Below are 13,110 nucleotides of genomic sequence, written 5' to 3' on the forward strand. Positions count from 1 at the left end.
AAGGCCACAGGGGAACATGGGGGTGCTGATGACCCAGCCCCCAGGCCCAGGCCCAGGCCCAGGCCCTCCCAGAAGGATAATACAGTGGCTGAGAGGGACGGGGTGGCTGGACAGAGGAGCAAGGGATGGGTTAAAGGAAAGGCACAGAGAATTGGGCCCCAGCATCCTCGACATTCACCTGCAGGGGATGCCCTGGGGCTCACATGGCCAAGAGGTCCTGAGGCCACAGTGAAAGTTAGAAGACGGGCAAGGAGATGGCAACTGCCCCTCCCGCCTTCCTACTAGTATCCTCTCTCCCCTTCTTCACCGTTCCTGCCTCACTGCCCATCTCTGCGGCATGGTCTGCCCTCTGCTCCCCAGGATGTAAGCAGGCCTGGGCGAGGCTAGATGGGGCTGGAGTCTGGAACAGGGAAGAGAAACACGGGCCGAAGGAGGGAGATCTCCCTTCAGGCCCGAGGCATCTGTATAGAACCTGCTCTACCTAAGAAATCTTCCCAGCTGAGCCTGACACTTTATTTCTGCTGAGAATTAAGAAAACACAGGATTTCTTTCTCTCTCCATCTATCCTGGCACCACCCTGACAGCCCTGCAAAGGCTGTATGGACTCTGACCATCCCTAGATAATAATAGGACATGAAATATGACCCCAGGAGCCACAGGTCCATGGGAACCAGGTCAATTCTGCTCCATTGTGGGTGCCCAGACCATGGCTGAGGGCAGGTGGGAGGCTAGATGAGCCCCTGGGTCCCCACTGCCAGGAGCCGAGTGATGGAGGTGGTCTGGGAGCACCGTCCAGGGCTGGCCTGGTCAGGGAGGGCTTGCTGGGGGGTGGGGGGTGGAACTGAGGGGAATCAGGCCTAAGTCCGTGAGCCTGGGGCAGAGCATTCACGAGTGCCCAGGTGTCAAGGACAGTGGGACAGTGGCTGGCCGCCTGAGGGTGACATGCCCCAGGGTGGAAGGCTCCATGCACAGGCAGATTCCATTTGCCTTGTTTAATTTACCATGGAAAATGGGTCCCATTATAACAGAAACAGTTCTACCCCAGCCCTTGTCCATCCATAGGACTCACCCCCTCTGCTCTCCACAGAGATTTGCCGTGGGACTCAGAAACAAGGTGCCAGGGAAGGCGTCCTCCCAGGGTCCCTGCCCTTCCTCCCAACATTGCCTCTAAGCATTCGGGGTCGGCCTGGGCCTGCTCTGGCCCCAGGGATGGAGCTTCCTCTGCGGCCTCCTCCTTCCCTCGTCTCCACAGCAGCAGAGCCCAGCTGAGCCTGGTTCACACTCCTCTGCCTGCCCCTCCTCACGCCCCACTCCTTACCGGGGAAGCCTGAATCAGCCCACCACCCACCCCCCTTCCCCACACTCTGTTTTGAACTTTCCTGGACCTTTCCTAAGCCTGTCACGTCTGGTTCCCAGAATCTCCCGAACATGTAGGCTGGTGTCAAGAGTCCTGGGTTCATCTTGATCACCGTTTACCACCTTTGTGACCTCAAGCTAGTTTCTTAACCTCTCTGAAACTCCATTTCCTTGGTTAAAGATTATCTATTTGCACACATCCAGGGGAAGTGATGATAATCCAACAATATAATTTTGTAGCAGCTGTTCGTGGTCCTGTAGGGGTAGCAGTGCGGTGCCCCCTTGCAACTCAATTCCCAACTTGACTGTACATTCTATATGGAAAAGGGAGAATTCCTGCAGGACCCTTCCCCCTGGAGTACCAGGAAGGCTTCAGGGTCAAGGGCCAGAGGCTGGTGGGGGTATGGGAAAAGAGCTCACAGGCCAAAGGAACAGATGGGGGAGGAAAGTGCCCGGTCGTGAGGAATGGAATGATGCAAGAGGCGGTGGGGGCCAGATTTGGGAGACCAGGCTGTGGAGGTTGTATTCGATTTGGTGGCCCAATTGCCCCTTGCCAGATGGACATCTTCCCTTGGCCCCCTCCTTTCAGAGTAGCTTTGGGGTCAAATGGGATGAAATATAGGAAGTCCAACCCACCTTATCATGTTAGCACCGTGCCTACCCACCCTGGCTGCATCCTGGATCTGCCACTCCTCCGAGCTTGGCTTTTTATTGGCAAGAGAGAGATAATAATCCCTCCCTGGAGCATTATAATAATTACATAAGCAAGAAAGCCATAGAAATATACCCAGGAGAATACAATGGCCAGAACTGGGTCCAGGTCAGCCGTGGGGCCTTTCTGGAGTAAGAGACTATTGCAGCTTTGGGGGAGACTAGGAGGAAGGGGTGTTCCAGAAGGGAGGGACAGCCTAGGGAAGGGCTGGATGTGGAGTCTCCGAAGATCCAGAACGGGAACCCGAGAGTACAGCCCTTCTCCCACAGCCAGATGCAAGCTCAGCCTTCTGGACCCTTCGCTCAAGGACTGGAAAGGAGGTGGTCTATGGGGGAGCCAGGACTCCCGAAATGAAGCTGGGAATTTCCTTATGTCCCTCTTCCTTCTCCCTGTTAATTGGAGGTTCCCGTAAACCCACACCTTCCTCCGCAGGCAGAGCGTACATACCAAGTACCTTCATTTCCCTCAACTCCATAAGGGGTGCTGAGTGGGGACCTCCTGGCAAATAATGGCACCCCCTCTTAGTGGACTGGCCCCCCAGAATCCTTTCTTACCCCCCGGGCCACCTGTGCTTCCTTTTCCTCTGTTCTGTGCCCTGCCTCCCGCCTCTGTCCTTCCTTGCGTGGCTCTGCCCTTCCCCTGGCCTCATCTTCACCTTGCTGAGTCACGGGCACCCACACTCCCCCACCCATCGTCTTGACGCAACCAAAACTCACTTCGAATCCTAGACCAGAAGGAAGCTTGTGACCGGCTAGTCCAGCCTCCATACACAAGGGGAATTGGCAATGGAAAGTCACCTGGTGCAGGACAAAAGCCCAAAAATAGCCCTGGCGGACCCAGGTTCCCAGGCACATCTTGCCACAAGATGGCCCCGCCTCAGCTTCTCCATCTATAAAATGGGGGCATTTAGTACCTGCGCTGCCTGCCTCTCAGGGTTTGTTTGTGAGAGAAATGCAAATAGAGTAAGGGATAAGAGAGGTACAGGACAAGCAAAAGCACTGCCAAAGACATAAAATACAATTCCATTTGCGTGATTCCTACCATTTTTATTGTTTGAAATATCCTCAGGGCCTGAGAGCCCACCCTGTGCCTCCGGCATCCAGACGATGAAAAACAGGCTGCGGAGCCCCAGATCCTTGGAGTTTAGAGCCCCCTAGTGGCCTGAATGAGGCATTGAAACGGATCCTCCAGAGAGGCCGGCCGCTAAAAGGCTGGGGGCGTCAGGCTGTGCCCGGTGTCGTCCTGGCACCCAGACACCACGTGAGACAAGTAGCAGTGCCCACTCCACATACACCCCGAGGGGACAGCCTGGCCGCAGTCAGGAGCCCCAGCCCTGAGTTCTGCTCCAACAAGGAGCTGGGTGGTCCAGAGCCTCAGGCACCGCTGGGACCTACAGCCAGCGTCTGCAGGATACTGCAGGGATGGGGTGCAACTCACTGCCATGCCCCAACCTGGGCAGGAGTTAGTCTTCGGCCAGAGACCAGCTAGTTTCAGCAAAGCGATCTGTCTCCAGGGTGGGCCAGAGAGGGGACCCCTCATCACAGCAAGAGCTGCTCAAAGTTGGGAGAGGGACCACGGGAGGTCCCTCTCAGGATTGGAGGTCTCCAATCCTGAGAAACCCTCCTGAAATCAGGGGACCCTGGGGACCACATTGGGGAGGGGAGGTGGGTGGGGCTTTAGTGAAGAGCCGCTCGTTTGCAGCTGCGCGGGTGCGCGGGTGCGCGGGTGTATGTGTCGGTGGTGTGGTCCGTGTGCTATGTCCCCGTGAACGCCTGCGTACCTTCGGGCGCAGGTGTGTCTGCGCTAACACTGCCCCCCTGTGCTCTGTTGCAGATGAACCGGCCGATCCAGGTGAAGCCAGCGGACAGCGAGAGCCGAGGAGGTAGTAGCTGCCTGCGCCAGCCCCCTTCACGTGAGGGCCCACTTGTCTCTGCCCCTCCCCCTCCCTCCTTTCCTTCCCTCCCCCGTTCCCTCCCCCTGATGCAGTGTTGCAGCAACTCCCTGCCGCCTCCCCCGCCCCATGGGGACCTCATGGCCCAGGGTCGGGACAGGGCTTTGGAGCCCTGGGTGACGGATGTGGGGACAGAGTAAAGAGGATGGGGGAGAATTGGGGTCTGCCGTATGCTGGGGTTCCTTCCTTCCCATGAGTAAACAAGTAAGATGTCCTGGGCACTCCACTGCCCCCTGTAAGACACCCAAAAGGGTAGGCCCACCTCTGTGTCACCAAGGAAAACCCCACTGGGATGGGACTGGACTAGTTGAAAGGGTGCCAGGCTGGGAGGGAGGAAATGTGTTTCAGTCCTGCCCTGGGAAGGCTCAGGCCAGAGTGGGTGAATCTGAGGGGGGCTGCCCACTGCGGCGTGGGGCTGCCGAAGTCAAGATCCTGGACCTACATACAGATGGACAGGCAGATGTCTGGAAGGGGACAGGGCCTCACCCCCAGACTCAGGCCTCTGTGCCCCCAGGGGAGGCTCTGTTCCGTCCACCAGCGGGGGCCTCCCCCCACCCCACTGCACACAGAGGCTCGACCAGGCCAGGCTCTGGCTCCTCTGCCGAGCACCCACCCTCCAGGCTTCTGGCCCGGGTGTCCGTGCCCACACCATGCCCAAGCCAGTGCCCTCTGCCCCTGGGCTCTCCCTGGCTAGGCCGGAACACTCACTCTCATCTCAGCTCAACCGGGCGGGCTCTGAGGAACTTCTCTCTCCCTCCCCCTCTCCCACCCCCCCAATTTTCCAGGAAATTAAGAGTGAAAAATAGGCAAAAGCTATTTGCAAATTCAGAGTCAAGGTTCTTGTCCTGAGGAAACTGTAGTGTGGCCACAGGTGGCCTGCTCACCCCTGGGACCTGTGGTCCCTCCAGCACAGGCCTCTGCCCTCTGGGCCCCAACAGGGCCTCCACCCTGGCACAAGGCCTCTGTGGCTCTGGGGCCCTCCTGACCCAGGCCTCGAATCCCACCCAGCAAGCCCAGCTGCCCGAAGGGGCCCCGTGCCCCAGGGCACAGGCGCACCTCCCTGTGGCCCTCTGAGAGCTCCCCATCCCGAGGACCCCGATGATGGGGGCGGGTTGGTTGAAGAGTAAAAATGGTTCAGGTGTGAAGGGCTCGTGCTGCAGACCACACCTGGGTCGTGCTGCTTGCTCCCGCCCCTCTCCCGGCAGTCCAGTTACTTGGTTTTCTCTGCACACAGAAGCTCCTCAAACACCCAGGGCCAGGCCCCCTGCCCTGGCGGAGAGAGGCATGCGGTCTGGCCTCACGCAGGTGCCCTCGGTGACACGGGGCAGAGGCAGGGCCTCTCCCAGACACTGTCTCCGGGAGAAAGGACCGGCAAGACCTCGCCCCCAGGTCACTTGTCAGGCAGTGACTCACCTGCAACGCCCTGTCCGTGTGTCAGGGCCAGGAGGCAGCAGAGACCCCTGGTTTTGGTGGGGAGGGAGCTCGGACGGTAAGTGGCACCTGCGGTCCCAGAGGAGGTGTCCCCGAGGTGGGGGCAGCCAGAGACCTCGGAGGACGTGGCACCTGAGCTGCCTTGAAGGAGGGGATATTCCACACCTGGAGAAGTCGGGGTGTCATGAAGAAGGCCTAGTTTAATCCAGGACAGGAGCAGGGTGTCAGGAAGCCTGCTGCCAGCGAGGCCACGCTGCACTCTAATGCAAACTGTTTCTCCCCTCACTGGCCTTGGAGGCAGTAGCTCTCCGACTTCAAGTTGCCAACCTCATCTCCTTTCTCCCATATATCTCCTGTGCTGACACTTGCCCCAAACCAGATTAATCAGCTTTTTTATTCTTCCTGCAGTAGAAAGGGGGGAAAAGAGAGCCAAACCTAAACATCTATCTATTAATTGCATATTCAATATTAAACAGGGAGATGATCCTGAGTCAGCATCATAACCAAGCTATTTGGAAAAAAAAAGAAAGTTTAAAATAATTTAATATCCATTAAATACTTCTTCAGTGGGGGGAGGAGATGGGGGAGAGGTGAACATTAAAAAAGATGAAAGAAATGGGAACAGGAGAAGGGTATGGAAGGCAGGGGTGGGAGTGGAAGGGGCGGGGGAGGAACACGATGGGAAAGGAAGAGCCCAGAAAGGTGAAGGGAAAGGGGCAGAAGGAGGAGGGAGGCCTGGGAGAAAGTGGGTTGAGGGGAAGGTGGCAGGGAGCTGGGAAGACTTGGGGGCACAGCTGGGAGGAGAAAGGAGGGGCAGGAGGAGGAAGTGGCCCCAAAGGGAGAGGTGGGTCTGCCCCACCCTGGCTCTCCTCATCCCAGATTACACAGGCTAGGTGCTTGGCTGGAGCTCCCCGGGAAGAGCACAGGACGGCAGCTTTTGTTCTGGTCCTGGGTTCTAGTCCCATCTTTGTCCAGAATGAGCTCTGGCCCAGACACTGCTTCTCTGGGCCTCCACCCCCTCACCCAGGGATGGGAGATCTCACTATCCAGGACAGCTGCTGTTTACAGAGCACCCACTGAGGGCTGGGATTTGATTTGATTTCATTTGATTTGATTTGATTTGGTCACACCACGCAGCCTGTGGGACCTTAGTTCCCCAACCAGGGATTGAACCCAGGCCCTCAGCAGTGAGAGCACAGAGTCTTAACCACCGGACTGCCAGGGAATTCCTGAGGGCTAGGACTTTAAACAAATACGTTTAATCCATACAAAAACTTTGGGAGGTGGAAGTTATTGGCCCCACTTAAAGGTACAAACCAAGGCACAGAGAGGCTAAGTAACTTGTTTCAGGTCACACAGCTAGGTGGTGGCAGAGCCAGAATTCAAAGCCCTGCCTGTCAGTAACCAGCACCCAGGTGCTCTGCATTCCTCTGACTCCTAGGATAGTCTTTCGGACTCAGGGGACAGTGGGAAGGTGCTGCAGGCGTTTGTCATACCTCTAGGGCTATTCTCAAGGTAAATGAGGGGAGGGGAACAGAGTCCCAGGTGAGGGAGGCAGGGCCAGGCTGGACGAGGAGCTCCCAGACCTACCCATAAGACATGAGACACCAGGGCTGCAGGGGTCAGAGAAGAGAGAACCCACTGTGGCCTGGAGCAAGCAGGGAGGGCTTCCTGGAGGAGGTGAAAACTGGACCAAGAGGTGTAGACTTGGCAGGAGACAGTGAGAGCCCAAAGTGAAAATGGGACCCTGAACACAAGGCCAAGGGGTTGCACTTGTCTTCATCAGAAGCAGGAGCCACTGACCCTGTGGAGGACCAGGCAAAGAGAGGGCATCACAGCTGCAACATCCCTGGGCAGGAAGAGAGGAGACAGCCCCTGATACCACCACCAACAGCCAGGGCTGCAGCTAGGCGGGGAAAGAAAACCAAAGGAGAAAGAGCTTCCTCAGGACCCAAACCGCTGCAAGGAAGATCCTGTTAACCCCACAGAACTTGCTGGAGCAAGTCGTATATCAACTCAGATTCACCCCCAGATAAGCAAGCCGGTTCATTCACCAGGGGAGTGAAGCAGGCTGGGGATAGAGAAGAACCAGGTGGAGGGCACCCTCCCACCTGCCCTGGCCATCTCAGAGGCAAGGACGCTTTCTTGGGCGTGCACTGTTGTGTCCTTTGCCTCCTAGCAGGCAGACGTACCCGCCCCAAGAGCTGGTTCACGGTCCCCGTCTGAACTGGGTCTCCACAGCTGCAGGGGCCCTTTAGCCTCTCCGTTTCACTTTCAGCCTCTGGGTGGGTGCCCGCGGTGTGCTGCCCTGTAGCCCTGACCCCCTCCCCATCCTCCCTGGTCTCAGTCCAAGTGAGTGCTACAGCTGAAAACAGGATAAGCTCCCCCCACAGGCAAGGCTCCTGCAGCCAGAATGTGGGGAGTCCTTTCAGGAAGTCAGGCTCTGAGCAGCCTGGCCTCAGGCAGCAAACCTGCTTGGAGGCTCCCTGGGCTGAACCGGAGGAGGCCGGAGCTGTGGTCCACCCCACCCTCAAGGGGCTCAAGAGGGTCAGCAAACAAGTGGGAGCCCTCGAGGAGGGAAGGAGTGGCTGAGACCTGGGCCAGTACAGCAGACGTCGGCCTGGTCCCATCTCACCCCCCCCAGCCCCAGCCACATAGCAGCAGATGTGAGCTGTGCCCTAGGAAGCCACCCCCCCTCTGGCCCCATCACCAGAAACCACCCCCACCTCTTCCCAGTAGTCAGCTACAGGTCAGAAGTTTCAGCTAATGCAGGCCTCATCCAGGCCCCGGATGAGGGAGGCACTCACACACCTTTCTCACCAACACGCTGTCCGCTCAGCGCTGACAAAGGCACCCACAGACACACACCCAATTCCACACTCGGCGCCTGGTGAAGTGAAACCTAACGTCCCCACCAGGGATCCAGTGACTGGGGGAGGGGCACAGACTGGGGCCCCCGGTTTGTGTCTCATCTACATGAAATGACAGAAAAAAGCAGCAAGATGTCAGGCTGAGGCGTTGGAGAAGTTAGAAACCAAGACGGCTTGGGAGGGAGTCCTGGGAAAGAGGGGACTCAGGGTTCAAGGGGTCGCCCCCTCAGAGGGAGCAGGGGGGCACCGGGGAGCCCTTCCGAGGGAACAGGAGCAAGGGTGAAAGCAGCCCTCCCAGGTGGCCGCCACACTCCCACCCCTCCAGGGACCCAGACTGGAAACCCCATGAGCACAGACACGCTCCAGCCTCCAGCAACGTGTGAGGCACGTGAGCCCGCGCTAGGGAAGCGGTCATGCCCACCGTGGGGACCGACGAGGGGCTCCCACGGCCCCTCTCTGGCCCATCAGGCGTGTTTTCCTGAGGGGGCCTTGGTCAGGCCCAGGCTAGGGAGGCAAAGGGGCAGCTGAGACTGAACCTGATAGGGGAGCCTGGACGGAGGCCCGATGATCGTGGAAGGAAAAGTGTAGGGTGGACACAGCAGGAGGGCTGAGCTCCGCGTTATAAAGTCCTGTGGTTCCCCCACCGCACCCCGCCCCGGGTGGCAGGGCCTGGAGGAGGCTCGGGCGATGTCAAGGGGAGCGGCCCTGAGCTGCAGCCATAGACTGTCCCCCCCCCACCTCCGCCCGCCCCGACACACACACACGGAAGCTTCTAGAGGGTGACGGAACTTCTTTTATGTACCCCTCCAAGTCCTGCAGAACCACCTGGGGCTGAAGCCCCCCACCCCCGAGCTTCCACTGCCTCCCTCTCCTCCCTTTGCCGACCTGGGAGCCCATGTCTGCATCTCTCCACCAGTTCAGTCTCCCCCCTCCTGTCTCGGTCTCTCTCTGGCCAGAAGGGCAGGGTGAGGAAGGCATGGAGGGTTGGGGGCAGGTGCGACAGCCCATGACTCATTCGTATCCACCGAGGCAGGTGCGGGCCAGTCATTTGTTTCCACCGAGGCAGGTGTGGGCCAGTCACTTAGCCAAGCGGCTCCTGCAGCCTCTCGCTGCTCCCTGTCCGTTTAACAGCATCTTCAGGGCGTCCGTCGCCCTCATCACAGCCAGTGCTCACGTGGCAGCGGAGTCCCGCTGGGCCAGCAAATGAGGTTGGACACGACGCATGTGGACGTGGCTCTGAGGCCCTCCCCGAGGCCACATTCCCCACCATAAACCCGGGGCTGACTCCGTCTTCCCAGCCCCTCCACCATCTGTAGCCCCATCAGTTCCTGCAGCTTTTAAAATCCTATTAAGTTCCTCATCTCTCCTCTAAGCATTATTTTATTTCTAAACAGACCCAGACCATGTGCTGTCGCGAGGCCTTCAAGGGTCTGTTGGGGAACCGGCTGAGGGGTGTGGGCCTCACCTTGCAGTCCTGGGGCCCCCGAGACCCATGGCCACACTGGTGACCCCCCGATGCTGGGCTTCGCACGTCCAGACTTTTCTAGCTATTTAGTCCCATGCTCTAGGTAGGCAATTTCGTGAGCAGCAGATGAAATGGCCCCGCTTTAGGAAAATTCAATATACAGAAGTTTCCATTTTCCAATCTTGAGAGGCAATAAATGACTCACTTGACAAAAGCTTCTGGGTGAACAGAAACCCCTCAGGGTTCTGCTAGGAAGCCCCTGTCCCAGGCAGAAGCAGGTACAAGAAACATAAGGCTAAAGGGCCGGGGGCCACAGCACATTGAAGATTCATCTGAAATGATACCATGACAGTAAGAAACAAGGTTTTAAAAAACGGTGTTACTCTAGATGATCCCTGACCCGAGGTGCAGTTCAGGGGGAGGGGAGGGGGAAGGTGTAAGGAAAAGCTTGGAGGACAGGTGTGAACCCCTGCAGAAGGTCCTGGGTGAGGTTCCCCTGGGGGCGGGGTGGACAGAGGCTGTGGCCCCAAGAACAGCCCCATTTCTGCCACAGCCAAGCCACCGTCTGGAAGTCAAGTCCCACAGCAAGAGCCCCCCCCAACCTCTGCTCCAGTCTCTCCCCTTTGGGGCCTCAGGAGCGTCCCCCCTTGGTCCAGCACATCCTGACCTCTACTTTGGGGCTCCTGGTTTGTACCCTGCTGGAGAGACCTCAGAATGAGTGGAGCCAACCCCACCCCAACTAGAGGGTGCGACCCTGGGCTGAGAAGGGGTCCACTGACTGAGGCCACAAGCAGCCACCTAAAGGAGAGGGGTCTGCAGCTCAGAGCAGAAAATACCCCACCCTCCCCACCCCAAGATCTTTCTGTGTCCCCACAGAAGCGCCTGGAAGCAGGCAGTGTGTGGACCCCTGGAAGTGTGTGTGATGGGGATGTGTTTCCTTTCTACACGCCCCCCTCCCAGACCCTGCAGACCCCCGTATCCTCAGATCCTCCGTCCTCTGGTTCAACATCGTGCTCCCTTCCCGCAGCTGTGTCTGCGCCCAGGGGCCTGGAGCGAGACGTCAAGGTGAACCTTTGGCTAGGGGATAGCTAACTGTCCTGTTGGCCAGGACACAGCACCCCGTGGCCTGGAGGGGCCCGAGGAGCCACTGTGTCCGCCTTCCCCCGTGAGTCGGCCTCTCACCCAGCTCCTCCCGCTTTTAAAAACCATCAAGAAGAAGAGCAACTCCAGGGCCTCTCTCAGCCTCCGTCAGAGCTCAGAAACCCTGTTTTGTCAGTCTGCCCTGCCCTATTCCCACTGGAATTTCTCAAGCTGTAGACTGTAATGTTTTCCCTTGAACACCAGCCCCAAAGCCAATGTCCCGGCAGATCTTCCCTGTACTTGCATCCCTGATTTATTTTGGACTGATATTTAAGAAAAAGCAGTACAGTGTTCAGCTCGGAAAATTCATGTCAGACCTAAGACAGCACTTCCCCACTTCCCAGACAGTGGTGGTGCCCAGCCTCGGGCAGGGGCCATCTGCTTTTTGGAAGGACTGAGGATTAGACACTTCATCACCAGGCCAAGTGGCCCACCCAGGGCGTGGCTTCTTTGATGGGCAGGAAGTTCTACCACATATCTGACCATAATCTCTCCTACTGTTATTTAAGCACTTCCAAGTTAGGCTCCCTAGATCATGGCGCAAGTTTCCCCTGCCCTGGGGTTTTATTCTCCATAACCCCTGTTCCTTCTGTCTTAAAAGGATCTTGGTCTCCTTTCTTTCCCAAGCTCCTTTTAAAAAGAAATTTTAAAACTCCAGAAAGGTCCTCTGGTTGATACAACTGAACCCAAATAGCAGCTGCATGAAGACAGGTCTTTGTGGTTGGGGGAGGAGGTGGCTGGTGGGAAGGGTCCCTAGAGAGGGCCCCGTGGGGCAGACACACATTATAAATACCTCGGTAACTCCTGCCATAAGTGTGAAATTATAATTAACTGCAAACCTGCCAAGCTTAAATGGACTTTAGGTTTTCAGCTGGGGGAAAGGGTGTTGATTGATCTGCATTTTGTTTTTAAGGTTCTTTTAATCCATTCGGGGCAAGTTAAGTTGAGACTCATGGCTCCTCACCAAAATCCCTCTGGCCCCAGCTAATTTAGCAAAGGACTGTTTCAGGGGAAATGGGATATTAATTATTGCAAATGGGCTCCTGGATGATATTTAAAAGCTGCCTCATGTGTGCCCAGGGTGAAGGGGCTGATGACAGGAAAAGGAATGACAGAGAGAGGGAAACACAGGCCCCTGTCTCCCACTCCGTGCCGCTCCCACGGAGTCCTGTTGCGGGCATTGTGCGGGCAATGCAGGAGGAAGATGCCCGCTTCCTCAGGAGACGGGCAGGATGAGCAAGAGGATGTCACAGGCAGTCCTTCCTGGACCAGGCAGTCCTCAGCGAGGCAGCCCTGACGTGGGCAAGATGTATCCAGTGCCCTCCTGGCCCCCGACACACCCCACTTGGAACAGCCTGAGAGCAGTATGGGAGCAGTGAGGCTGTGCAGTGGGAGGCTGGGATGGGAGGCAGGGAGAGACAGCACAGACCAGAGAGATCAGAAAGGGTAACACCTGGGACTCCCCTGGTGGCGCAGTGGTTAACAATCCGCCTGCCAATGCAGGGGACAGGAGTTCGAGCCCTGGTCCGGGAAGATCCCACATGCCACAGAGCAACTAAGCCCGTGTGCCACAACTACTGAGCCTGTGCTCTAAAGCCCGCGAGACACAACTACTGAAGCCCGCACACTTAGAGCCCGTGCTCTGCAGCAAGATAAGCCACCACAGTAAGAATCCCGCACACCGCAACTGGAGGAAGCCCTCACCCAGCAACGAAAACCCACCGCAGCCAAAAGTAAATAAATAAATAAATAAATAAATTTATTTTAAAAAAAAAGAAAGGGTGACACCTGATTGACCTTCAGAGGGGAGAGGATTTGAGCGAGGAAAGGCAGAGTTTCCCAGGTGGGAAAATAACCCGAGTCAAGGAAATCTTGGAGGATCCCAAGAGGCCAGAATCAGGGGTCTACTGTCGGGGGAGGGCAAGATATGGGAACAGTGATTTCCAGAAGGTGCTGTAAATTGATGCCTTTAGGCAAAGGGAAGCCATCTAAGGCTTTGGGGCAGATATAAGTCGTGCTTTGGAAACAGTAGCTTAGGGAGACTCAGCCAGATGGGGTAAGGGAGCCGGAGCAGGGGAAAGAGCAGGGCCAATGCTGGCATCACACCCACATGTCCTGCCCTTCCCACAGTGATGTCTCGCCACCTCCTGTTACAAAGGGGATGGTGACAGCCCCTTGGAGCTGC

General features: G+C 57.2%; 1 protein-coding gene across 50 annotated transcripts in view; it reads left to right on the top strand.

Annotated features, from left to right (window-relative positions):
• CELF4 (CUGBP Elav-like family member 4) overlaps positions 1 to 13,110 on the top strand; it is a 299,460-nt gene that overhangs the window by 221,033 nt on the left and 65,317 nt on the right. For 26 of the 50 annotated variants that reach the window (XM_082416127.1, XM_082416138.1, XM_082416147.1 and 23 more), the window contains exon 3: positions 3,902 to 3,980. In XM_082416127.1, coding sequence (XP_082272253.1) covers positions 3,902 to 3,980 — 79 coding nt within the window. The remainder of the gene's footprint in view (positions 1 to 3,901; positions 3,981 to 13,110) is intronic. The other 24 variants (XM_082416133.1, XM_082416161.1, XM_082416135.1 and 21 more) reach the window with 1 other exon arrangement.

This window comes from Balaenoptera physalus (genome assembly GCF_965194825.1).
Source record: "Balaenoptera physalus genome assembly, chromosome: 12".
NCBI classification, from domain to species: domain Eukaryota; kingdom Metazoa; phylum Chordata; class Mammalia; order Artiodactyla; family Balaenopteridae; genus Balaenoptera; species Balaenoptera physalus.